The 13,209-nt window shown below is 42.7% G+C and overlaps 1 protein-coding gene across 1 annotated transcript; it reads left to right on the top strand.

Annotated features, from left to right (window-relative positions):
- The first annotated feature begins 1,788 nt into the window (after nucleotides 1-1,788).
- LOC138598225 (E3 ubiquitin-protein ligase TRIM39-like) lies at nucleotides 1,789-4,145 on the top strand. The gene has a single exon (XM_069669956.1). It carries the CDS (start codon nucleotides 2,240-2,242, stop codon nucleotides 3,638-3,640), a length of 1,401 nt encoding a protein of 466 aa, XP_069526057.1. The 5' UTR covers nucleotides 1,789-2,239; the 3' UTR covers nucleotides 3,641-4,145.
- The last annotated feature ends 9,064 nt before the right edge of the window (nucleotides 4,146-13,209 follow it).

Raw genomic sequence — 13,209 nt, 5'->3', positions numbered from 1 at the left:
AAATCACATGTAATTGATTTAATTAATAACAGGTGAAGTAGTGGAAGGTAGTCTGTCTAAGTTCAGTGTTTATCTAACACGAGTTAAACAGGCCGGGGATCTGCTCTGTGAGCGGCCGTTTGACATGTTAGAAGACGTACGATGTACTAAGGGAGCTTCTGCAGGAGACCTTCGTAAATAAAAGTAACAGAGTTCCTGTTTGTCGCTAGAGATCGATATTTATCTCCTGTAATGTACGGTGACCGACAAGTGCAATCACGCTGCAACGGCCCAAACGGCTTCTATCAGAAGAAACAGGCTGCAAGTTCAAAAACGATGCAAAATAAAGACACATGCATGAGTCCAAAACAAATGCAACGACAGAAACACGCAGCAAATAAAAGAACATGCTGCAAAAGTCTGAAACAAATGCGTTAACATCAAACGTGCTGCAAATACAAGAACAATGCAAAGACAAAAACACACAAACCCAGAAAACACATGCGAAAGAAAAACGCTGCAAATCCAGTCAACACAACAGAAGAGCTCCAGGCCTGTAGGGGGTGCTGAGCGAACGAGCTAAGAGCAATAGCTAAGTGTTGCTTCAATTAGCTACAGATCTAACTTGCAGCTAGCGGTACTATCAGCTGGTATCGTATCTGGATTTGCAGCCTGTTTCTTATCATGAAAACCGTTTGGGCCGTCGCAGCCTGATTGTCACCGTAGTAACGACTCACAAAGCTTGATGATAAACCGCCTTAAGCTGTTTTTGTTTGTTTGGTTGTAAAATGCAGATTTTTTCCACGACATGAACTCTTATTTTCCTCTTCTATAGTTGTTTTTTGAATCAGTGTAAGAAGGATGGAAAGTGATGATATCTGCTCTGTGGCTTCTCTCTCTGTCTGTGCTCTTCAGGGCTAAACAGAGGTCACACACAGCAGCAGACATGTTCCTGGAGGTGGTCCTAAAGAGAGATTTCCCAGAATTCATCAGCTCCTACTTGAATCAGGACCACACCTTTCTCAGCTCCCAGAACTGTGGACAGGTGGAGGCCGTGGGCGCAGACGTGCCCCGACCCAAACTGTGAAGAGTCTCAGCTGGAAGATCTCCACATGTTCTCACAGGATGGTGCTGCTGCCACCCCAGCAAACAATCAGATCAGTGTTAAAACTTGATTTATCTTGTAATAACATGAGACATATTATGTGATGATTGAATAAGTTATGTTGTTATCACATGAGACGTTTCAAGTCATAACAACATCAGCTCTAACTTCCTGTCATACAAACTCCGGCCGTGAACTGGCACTTGATATTTTGCAATGACCTCCATGGAGCTTTCTGTCACTGCATGACCTGAACCATAGACATCATATAAACATATAAATATTAGGTATGCTAATTCAGAGTGTTTTCACAAGCGATAGCCGACCGTCATTTACTGACCAGATTAAAAATGTACGTTTTAGAATCACCGCGTGTCTGTGACCCCTTATTAATAAAAAGAACAATCAACAATAAAGCAAAGGTTGTATTTCTACAGTACATGTACAACAGAAGCATGAGAAGACTTTAGGCTACCCTGCAGCACTCTGAACTAAAACAGACAATTGTCCTCTACGAAATAGGCAAAAGTGAAACACTAGGAGTGACGTGCTGAGCTGCAGGGGGATGAGATGTTTGTTGTGTCGCTCTATTTTTCTTTGATCATGAAACAAACTTAGTTTCAATAAATGTTTGTGAGTTAAACTCTGTAAAACCTGAGCTTTGGGTGATTTCATGTCTGTGTTGAAGAACCAACATTCCTCCATGTAAACAAAGGTAGAAAACAGAGCTGCTGTAACACCCAGTACTAACACTCTGTCTTTAAGGCTCCAACTTTATCGTCTCTGCTCCACTGTGACTTTAAAACCAGAAACAGGCCGACAAAGCTCCTCCCTGTTTATGACTCAACACAGACACACCAGGAAACAGGCGCACACACACACTGACACACACGCAGACAGAAGATAACTTTCACTGTGAGAAATAAAAGAGACGACTTCCACAGAGAGAGGACAGCTTCAGGAGGGAATACTGGGAATACTGGAATACTGCCACTTCAACCAGTTACTGACTGCACACTGTACGGAGCTTTAGAAAACACACGAGTCAAAGTGAAAGTAAGTTACAGAAACTCTGTGCAGGAGTGAGTGGAGCCTCAGCAGTCTGACCTGTGTGAGCTGTCTGCCTGTCGTGAGTTTAGCTTCACTCAGAGGAAAATGGCTTCTTGTTCAGAGGAGGATCTGTGCTGTTCTGTCTGCCATGACATCTTCAAACATCCTGTCGTCCTGTCATGTAGCCACAGCTTCTGTAAAGCCTGTCTGCAGAGCTGGTGGACGGAGAAACAGACCCAGGAGTGTCCCATCTGTAAGAGGAGATCTTCAAAGCCTGAACCAATTAGTAGCTTGGTGTTAAAGAACCTGTGTGAGGCCTTCTTACTGCAGAGAGATCAGAGAGCTTCATCAGACTCTGAGGCTCTCTGCAGTCTGCACTCTGAGAAACTCAGACTCTTCTGTCTGGATCATCAGCAGCCAGCGTGTGTCGTCTGCAGAGACTCTAAAAAACACTCCAACCACACATTCAGACCCATCGATGAAGCTGCTCAAGATCTCAGGGAACAACTCCAGAAATCCCTGAAGCCCTTAGAGGAGAAACTGGAGCGCTTTAAAAAAGTCAAACAAGACCGTGATGAAACAGGAAAACACATCAAGGCCCAGGCTGCAAACACAGAGAGGCAGATAAAGGAGCAGTTTAAGAAGCTTCACCAGTTTCTAGAGGAGGAAGAGGAGGCCAGAATCTCTGCACTGAGGGAGGAAGAGGAGCAGAAGAGTCAGAGGATGAAGGAGGAGATGGAGGCTGTGAGCAGAGAGATAGCAGCTCTTTCAGACACAGTCAGAGCCACAGAGGAGGAGCTGAGAGCTGCAGACGTCTCATTCCTGCTCAACTACAAGGCTGCAGTGCAAAGAGTCCAGCAGCGCCCCCTGCTGGAGGATCCACAGCTGCCCTCAGGAGCTCTGATAGATGTGGCCAAACACCTGGGCAACCTGAGCTTCAACATCTGGAACAAGATGAAGGACATGGTCTCCTGCACTCCTGTGATTCTGGACTCAAACACTGCTGGTTCAGAACTCATCCTGTCTGAAGATCTGACCAGTGTGAGACGAGGAGAGAGACAGCAGCTTCCTGATAATCCAGAGAGGATCCAGGATTATCCCTGCTCTGTCCTGGGCTCTGAGGGCTTCAACTCAGGGACTCACAGCTGGGACGTCGAGGTTGGACAGAACACAAGCTGGGTAGTGGCTGTGTGTGAGGAGTCTGCAGACAGGAAGGAAGACATTGACTATGGATTATGGAGAATAGAGTTTTATAGTGATGAATACACAGCATTCACCCCGTCAGGTGAACACATTGATCTGTCAGTGAGAGGACGGCCTCAGAGGATCAGAGTGCATCTGGACTGGGACAGAGGAAAGCTGTCATTCTCTGATCCTGACACTAACACACACATACACACCTTCACACACACTTTCTCTGACAAGCTGTTTCCATTCATTTATACTGAAGATTCACCTCCTCTGAAGATCTCACCAGTGAAGGTCTCTGTAACAGTGGGACAGTAAAGGCAGAGACGATGATGATGATGGAGTCAGGTGATGAACTGCTCACATGTTGTTCTTATCTTTACATAAAGTCACATTTTTACAGCTTACATGATAAACAGATGAAACTTGGCTCAGTTCAGATGACAGACGTGTATTTTCTCTCTCTCTCTTTTGTAATCAGGTTCTCAGATACTTTGTTTCATGTGCCGAGGTTTTCACAAATCTGTCGTCTTCTCAAATCAATGAAGGTGAATGGAGTTTTTATTTCTTCTGCTCCGAGTGTAAAAAAGGACATTTGAACATGTCATTATGAACAGTTTGCTTTGGGGGCTTTTTAAACAGCATGTAGACAGCTTGTGTGTGATGAATTTATAGAACTGATTGTTTGCTGTGTGAAGAAATCACAACAACTCTGGAATAATTCAAGTCACAGTGATGACGTGTAATAAAGGCAGTGATCATGTTGGTGTGTGTGTGGTGTCATTAGTTAACACTTTACAGGAGAGGCCATGGTGTCAGTCAAATCAACAGAAGACAGGAGTGTGTTTGGGAAATGTAGTTTTATTGTTTTGTTGTGTGAGGTGTAAGTTATATTTAAATCAACTATAACTTTAATTAGCATTTAAAACCATGTCAGTGTAACTTCATGGAGAGGATGTGGACCTCTGCTGGTGACTTTATAGAAGCTCTATATTTGACTGGGGAATATGTGACAGGGCTACAGTTTGTATATCAAGTAAAGCCACTCAGCATTAAATGATATCACTACATATCACACCAACAAGCTAACTTTAGCTTTCTATCTATCTGATGAAAGGAGGAACTCACAGTGACCTGTGGTTGGGGAACATAACAGGCCCAGGCATGAAGGCCTCGATGCATCGAGACTACGATGAGGAAACAAAACCAAGAAAACAAAACAGGAAGAAGAAGAAATCAAATAAATATTACGACTACTTCACTTGGCCAAATGATAGAGATTTAAAGGTGCCCTAAATTTGTCAGAAAGAAACTAGATTTAGATTTTAAAAATGTGTTTAAAAAGTGTTTCTAGGTCTTGCAGAGTATTGAACGAGGTGTGTGTCCATGGTGGATCAACTCAAAACTAAAAAGTGATTTTCAAACACAAACGTTCCTTTGCAGAAATTAAACATGAAATGAATCCTCTTCTTGTGCTGAAATCTCTGGTTATATATTTTTGGATGATAGAATGTTTGTGTGTGAAGTCTACTACTATGGAAAGACTGTTTACTGATTCATTATTGATTTATTTCAAGTGATAAAGCAGTCAACAGAATTCTGTTCTGTGATTTGTGTTTGTGTTACATTAAACTACTCAGTCAGAAAATGACCGTGGGAATAATGACAGATTCAATCTTCACAGAATGTGAGCTTCATGCAAGAAGGTATTTTTTCTGAAATAATTAGTTAATCAATTAATAATTTAGTTTTTCCCTTTTACCAAAAAAAAAAAAATTCCACCACAAACTGATGCATTAAAATCACAGGAATGCAGGAAATTAAGTGTTAGATGCTCAAAATGTCCTGGGTGAGAACCCCCAGACCCCCGATTACAACCCTACGACATGGGCATCATCGAAACACTGAATTCTGTGAAACTCTGGGCTACCTGTGAGGGATGGGTCATGAATTTGGAATATTCAAATAGTCATTCATTTATAGAGAAGTCGAACTCCCTTCACTCTGGTGAAGACAGGAAATGAGTGTAACCCTGGAAAACAAAACTGTCGGGAAAAGGAGGACACTGTCACTCTCAAACGTGGTTGCGACGCTCAGCAATCATCTCTGTGCAAACCGCTGGCCTCCACCTGTGTCCACTTGTCTCTCTTAATGACTTTGGCATGCCCCACAACTAGGTAAGCCCACCCCTAGCCTGACAGCCTTGCAGGACAGCCAATAGGATGATAGTGCTGTGACATGTTCTGTGATGTTACAGTTTTTTTCAGTCGCTAACAAGCGTTTGTCCAACCAGTGGTCACATTTTCAAAACTCTAAACACAATTAGCACAGCATCGGTCTTTTGTGGCCATACCATTCACACATTTCATGTCGTTTTCACACAATATGCAGTCAGTGAACACATTTCCACAATGCTTACATTTTCTTAACAGACAAGCTATACCTCCCAACAAAATTATGGATTGTTTTTGTATTATTTACGAATGTTAACACACAACATCCCACAATGGCAAAAACAGTATTCCAAACCTGGGATACAGTCTAAAAACCTCTTCTGCAATGATATCAGTTCTAAAACAATATATCTCAGCTGATAATAAACAAACAATTGAATAATTGACACACAGCTGATTTATTTTGGGTAAATTGGGCAAACCACAGCTGATTCCAGTCTGGCTTAGACTCAGTGGCATTACTTATACAGTAAAAGGAGGACTTTGAGGAGTGATGTTTTTGGAAACAGAAACAGAAAAAGACAAACACTGTAAAGTCTGGACGAGGAAGAGTAAGAGCAAGGGGCCCAGGGAGAAGAGCAGGCCCAGTGAGAGATGCAGTGAGAGGTGCAGGAGCAGTGAGAGATGCAGTGAGAGGTGCAGGAGCAGTGAGAGGAGAAGGTGCAGTGAGAGGAGCAGGGCCAGGGAGAAGAGCAGGCCCAAGGAGAGGGCAAGGTAGAGGTGTAAGAATGCGTGGTGGTGGCATTCCAAGGGCTGCAAGAACAGTAGTCAGTGATGGAATTCGTGCCACTATCATTGACCATGTAATCAACCACGGTCTTTCACTAAGAGAGGCTGGTGAAAGAGTGCAGCCCAATTTGAGGCGGTCAATGGTTGCCTCCATTATACGCATCTTTCAACAAACCAACAGGTAAGTATTGCATTTTACATGGATTGTTTCTATTCTCACTTGACATGTCAATAAGGCCATACAGTAATGCATATGTTGAATTTATTGTCCCTAAAGAATGCAACGTCTTCCTCCCTCTGGGGGAAGAGGAAAGCTCCTCAATAATGATCAAGAGCTTGCCATTGTAGAAATGGTTGTTGCAAATAATGCAATAAAACTGCATGAAATTCAAAGTAGAATTGTGGAGGACCATGAGATATTTGACAATATCGATAGCATCAGCCTCACAACCATTACGCGGACATTGTCCAAACACAGAGTGTGGATGAAGCAGCTCTACACTGTTCCCTTTGAGAGGAACAGTGAGAGAGTCAAGGAGCTACGACGACAATATGTCCAGGTATAGTGTATATTCAATTCAATGTCCAGTTCTATAAGCTTTGCACTTTTCAAGTAGGTAACCTACACAGTAATAGGTTACAGTACAGTATGGTATACAGTAATGACATGATTTACATAAACTTTGTTTCAGAGAGTTATGGAATTGGAGGCCAACCAGGCCCCTCATGAATTCATATACATAGATGAGGCAGGATTCAATCTGGCCAAAAGGTGTCGACGTGGACGAAATGTCATTGGAAAAAGGGCCACAGTTGATGTGCCAGGACAGAGAGGGGCAAACATTACCAGGTGTGCAGCGATTGCAAATGCAGGATTACTCCTTCACAGATGTCAGGTTGGACCCTACAATACCGAGCGCCTCCTTGCCTTTCTCAATGATCTCCACCAGCGCCTGGTTCCGGAGCAGGATCAGGAGGGTGAAAACATGAGGACCTTTGTAATCACCTGGGACAATGTGGCTTTCCATCATTCGCAAGCAATAACGACATGGTTTGAAGTCCACCCAAGACTGGTACGTCTCTTCCTTCTACCCTATTCACCTTTCCTCAACCCCATAGAGGAGTTCTTTTCTGCATGGAGGTGGAAGGTTTATGACCATCAGCCACATGACCAGATGTCCCTCCTTGAAGCCATGGATGCTGGCTGCAGAGACATCACAGTTGATGATTGCCAAGGGTGGATCCAACATTCCAAGCGGTTTTATCCCAGGTGCATCGCCTTAGATAATATCAGATGCGATGTTGATGAAAACATGTGGCCTAACCCTGAAGATCGCAGAGATTAGATACAGGAATTTTGTGCTTTTTTTAGTCCCCCCCCTTTTTATCTGGGCTTTTTGCCGTTGTTTTTTGTTCAGAATGCTCTTGTGTGTTTCATGGACATTTTGTTCACTGTAAGCAATACTGTAAAACTTTTTCTGTTCTATCATACTGTAAACAGTCTTTCTACTGTACCTCCTGTAGTAAACAGTAAAGGGAAAAAAAACTGATTTGCTTTTTACTGGAATGCTTTTGAATGTGAACATTACATGTGGACATACAGTTCCCAACCAAGAAATTTAGTGTAAAAACAGTGGATTGCATGTTTTGCATGCAAATACCTGTAAAACTGAAACATAAAAGTCTATGCAGTTTTTGTAATGTCAGCAATAGCCAGTATTTTGAAACCTGGTGTACTTTGATTGACTGCATGTACCTTGTGAAGTGAAAACAAGAGTTATTCTTTGACAGAATAATTTCATTTTGAGTCAGATTTCCAGTGTTTTGGTAAAGTTAGTGTGTGCAGAGAAAGATGTGTTCTATTTTGAAATGAAGAGTTAGTATATATTTAACAAAATGTGTTTTTGAGAAGAAAATTATCCATTTGGCCAATTGTGGTTTGTAGGTGTGAGTCTGTGTTAAGAGTTTAGAAAAAGTATCTGAAGTATGGGTAAGCGCTTCTTAGCGATTGAAAAAACTGTAATAATTTCTGATTCTTTTCTGTCCCGTATCAGGAGAGACAACATGTGAAAGATTCACTCTGTCTCCTCTACAGTTAGTCAGTACTCACTCATGTCTCATTATCATTACATTTATTTATTTGTGTTATTTCTGTATTTTTTTTCACCGTTTACAGACAAGATTTGGCCGCTCCAGAACCAAGACAAAGTGTAAACAGCAAACAAAAAGCAAGAAACCAAAAGCAGACCCCCCAGAGAAAGATGACAGACAGATGGACGGACGGACACAGACAGCCAGACAGACAAAACTCAATTGCTTTGTAGTTAATCCCACTAGATATTGATGTACAGCTGGAGTATACATTGATATGTTCATATGGTGCAAGAGAAAAAAACTAAAAACAAAACAAGGACAGAAAAAAGGTACCCAACAAAAACACCTCTCTATTCATGTATATGTACTTAATGAACTTACATACGCATACATACACCCATACACACACTGCGTGTACATGCACACATGCACATACATACACATACGCCCATGCATATATACACACACATTCATAAGAAAACAAGGAGATGATATCATAGCTCAACAAAGATATTTTAACTTACAACAACATTACTGCAAAATAATAATAATAATAATAATAATAATAAGTAGATACATATCAAAATGTTTCAGAAAATCCACAGTTAAAAAATAAAAAAAGAATTATAAAATAAGTACATAAATATGTGAGGAATTGAGGATTTAGTTTACAGGCAAATTCAGAGCTTTAATGGCTCCCAGGTGTCATGACATGTAATTGTTTGGTTATTATTAAATGCAGTGAAAGATGTTCAGCCAACAAGTCGAGCCGTTGCCACGTTGTGCTGTGATGTGTCTGTCTAGGTTATTTGCATGATGTTCTGGCAGCTTGGGAAGATCAATATCATCAAAAAATGTGTGTAGTTAAGTTTGGCGTGCAATCTGGTTTATAGAGGTTACTATAGAAAGTTCCAAATGTTGTTGATATATCATTTTGGGTGCACATAGTAGCTCCCTCTGAGTTTTTAAAGCTGCAGTAGGTAAGATGGAGAAGAGAGCGGACTTTTCTTTAAAATTTGAAAGATTACAACCTCCTGGTCCCTCCCCCTCTCTCTCCGCAGCGCTCAGTCCTGCCTGAGTCAGCGTATATGTAAATAGAAGGTCCCCGGAGCTGATTGGCTGGCACCACATCAGTGTCCGCAGGTGGTTGGCTGCGCCTGGAGATGGCTGGGATAAGCCAATGTGACATCACCGCAGCAGCTTGGGGAACCTCGTCTCCCTCTCCTTCCAACCGGCCACGCTTTCCTTTGTTTCAAATTCAGTCTGTTTAGTTTCATATAAAAAGATGAAATGGTGAATCTTATTTGTTTAAGGTTGTTTTCTCCTGTTTATCTTAGTCAGGGAGGAAAGTGTTAGGTTAGATCATTTGCCTTCTGAGTTAGAATTGCTTGTTTGTTATTTTGATTCACCCTGAAGTTCAGTTTAATACATTTTGGCATTGTTAAACTTATACTTTTTGTTATAAAATAAATCTGTCTTATCTTTGGAAAGGTAACTTTTGTGTCTGTGGCTGCTTGGGACTTGAGGGAAATGGGTCTCTTTCATTTTATGCCTCGGCCCCCCCTAGGCGAGGCATAACACAGAGGAACATGATTGTCTCTCTCATGTACTACTACATGTTTAAAGCAATGACTGTATATATAGATGGACAACGTGTCTCCATCTGCTCCCATTGTACGTAACTGATGCCAAAATAGCCCCTGTGATAGGCGCTGCCATCTTGCGATGGTGACGTCATACGGAGCCAGAGTCTGCCCAGTAGAGATCGGCGAGCGAAGCGGCGGTAGCCACTTCCGCTAACCAAAACACACACTTGACTTACCGAAGAAACAGCAAGGATCCCGCACGCAGGCGTGTTTACAGCAGAACAGCTTCTCTGTGTTGGTCTGAGGTTAACGTTCACAGGTATGGAAACTTCAATGACTGTAGTGATTGTTGTAGTTACGTTTCTACACGCGGATCGTCCTCCGCTCTGCTCACCTGGAACTGATTGGCTGCAGGAGCCTAATTTGTCAACAGAGCTGTCAATCATCATTTTGACAGCATCAAATAACTAATTAAAAATAAACTTGTCAGAAAATGAACACTTGGACGTCAGTCAGCATGATAATAACTAACTATAATGACAGAAACCATGTTTGAGAAAAACTCCTCGGGCGTGAATTTTGATTTTATAGTTTGACTCATGTCCCATCTGTTAACATGGAGGAGGCGGGCTTTATGACCTATACTGCAGCCAGACAGCAGGGGGCGATAGAGAGGGTTTGGCTTCACTTTTAGGGAGCTGTCATGTCGGCCATCTTTTTATACAGTCTATGGTTTAAAGTGACAGTTTGAGCAAATATGACAAAAAGTTAGCTTTAGTAGTGTTACCTACTGAACTTTTAATGGTTTGTATAATAGCTTTTTCCTCTTGACGCTCGAGTTGGCTTGCCAGGTATTTTCCTGATTTTTCCCCGTGTTCAAAGTGGTTCTGTTTTAGCTTTTGTGTAAGAAACTGGGTCTTCTTGTTTATGATGTTGTTAGGTTTGTACTTAGTCTCAGTCAGTTCTTTTTTTATATCATCAGATTGATTTGTGGCTAATATACCGTTCAGTCCTTCTACTTTCTGCTCAAGTTCTCTTCCTAGTTTGTGTTCTTCCCTTTTTTTATTGGTGGAGTATGAAATTATTTTCCCTCTCGTCACTGCCGTGGCTGTTTCCCAGAGTAGTATAGGTGAGGTTGTTGGAGAGTCGTTTAATTCAAGAAAGGATGTCCACTCTCTATGTAGGTATGCATTGAAGTTATGATCTGCAAGTAATGATGTGTTAAAACGCCATCTTGTGCAACGTTTAAGGATGGTTTCATTAATAAAGATAAAGCTTACTGGAGCGTGGTCACAAATGATGATGGGATGGATTTTTACTTGTGTCTTTGATATGATGGAGCTGCTAGTGAGGAAATAATCTATTCTGGAGGAAGAGTTGTGATGGGGTGAGTAATATGTATACTCTCGTTTGGTGGGGTTTTTAAGTGGCCAGAATTCATGAAAGACTTTTTCTATGTCCACAAAATAATCCATCCACCTCACAGGTGTGGCATATCAAGATGCTGATTAGACAGCATGATTATTGCACAGGTGTGCCTTAGGCTGGCCACAATAAAAGGCCACTCTAAAATGTGCAGTTTTACTGTATTGGGGGGGTCCGGGGGGGTCAGAAAACCAGTCAGCAAAAACAAAAGTGTTGCGTTCATATTTTTGTTCAGTGCCAGACCAGTGTAGTTTTTCTCTGGGTTTTCGGTAGCTTCGTTTTGTTTATTACTTTGGCCTGGATTCACCCTGAAGCCTGAGCTTCGTTCATTCATTTACTTTGTCTTGTGTACATTGTACAAACGATTTGTTGTACATAAAATTATTTGTTATTGCAAATAAACTGCTCATTGTTTGCAGTTACACTTTTTCTCCTGTTGCCTATATGTTGCACCCTCACCCCCTAGACGGGGTTGTAACACCCAGCAGGTCCAGTAAGAAGTCTCTGGATAAACGGGAGCCTGAGAGCATCCCCCCTGCTCGCCAGGTGGACAAGTCCGTGTCCCCCTTCCTCCTTCGGCAGGAACAGGACGCTCTGTTGGACCCAGTGCAGATGGTCCCAGAAGAAGTCCACCAGAACAGACTGCACCCGAGACAGCAGGTTTGAAGGAGGGTCCAAACACGTCAGTTGGTGCCACAACATGGAAGACACCAAATGATTAAAGATCAGGATCCAACCTTTAAAAGACGGTAAAATCCATTTCCATTTTTTAATCAACCTTCTCAAGAACATTGTCCCAGTTCTTACTGGAAAAGATTTCATCTCCGAGGTAAAGATATTGAATCCCTCCTCTTCCCTGCCTGACTCCCCTCTGAACCTTAAAAGGAGCACTTAAACCACCGTTAATCTTGAGTACACTCTCAATGTCACTGAACAAGACCGGGATCTTGGCTATGAGACCAGAGCTGAACCCAAAAGCCTGCAGCATCTGCCACAAGTACTGGTGTTCAACTCGGTCAAAAGCCTTTTCTTGGTCCATAGAAATCAGACCGAGCTCACAGCCCAATGAACCGGAGAGGTCCAAAATGTCCCGAATCAGAGTAATGTTGTCAGATATCAACCTGCTGGGTACACAGCATGTCTGGTCCACATGGATGACATGCTCCATCACCTTTCTCAGTCTCGTTGCCAACACTTTAGACAGCAGTTTGTAGTCCGTACAGAGCAAAGACACAGGACGCCAGTTCTTCATCTCCTGAAGGAGAGTGAGACAGCTCTCCTGCAGCTCAGAGGCAGCCGCCCCTTTCTCAGACTGTCCCTGAGAACAGACAACACATCTTCACCTATCACAGGCCAGAAAGTCTTATAAAAGTCAGCAGGGAGGCCGTCTATCCCCGGAGCCTTGCCGCTCTGCAGGCTCTGCAGGGCCTCCTGTAGCTCCTGAGCAGAGAGCTGAGCCTCCAGCTCTGCATTGTCCTCCTCAGAGCCCTGAGGAAGGCCATCATAGAAGGACAGCGCCACCTCTGGCTCCTCCTGGAACTCTGTTTTATAAAGTTCTTGATAAAAACCAACAGCACATTGACGAATATCAGCAGGTTCCTGCAGCAGTTGCCCGGTGTCAGAGCGCAGAGAGTGTATCGGCCTCCTCTGGCCGTTCTTAGGCTCGAGACCGAAGAAGAAGTGAGAGGGAGCATCCATTTTAGCAACGTTGTGAAACCTGGATCAAACCAGAGCACCCTGAGACCTTTAATATGTTCTCGTTCTCCTGTGGAGTCTGCTACGTCCTGCAGCTCCACCACTTCATTCTCCAGAGCTCTCA

This window comes from Semicossyphus pulcher, unplaced genomic scaffold (assembly GCF_022749685.1).
Source record: "Semicossyphus pulcher isolate SPU_LCO1_2020_fin unplaced genomic scaffold, fSemPul1.0.p SCAF_2, whole genome shotgun sequence".
NCBI lineage: Eukaryota > Metazoa > Chordata > Actinopteri > Labriformes > Labridae > Semicossyphus > Semicossyphus pulcher.
This window is presented reverse-complemented; position numbering and strand designations above follow the sequence as displayed.

Bases quoted from the DNA above. Each gene is read 5' to 3' on its own strand.
- LOC138598225 (XM_069669956.1), top strand. From the start codon at position 2,240: ATGGCTTCTTGTTCAGAGGAGGATCTGTGCTGTTCTGTCTGCCATGAC.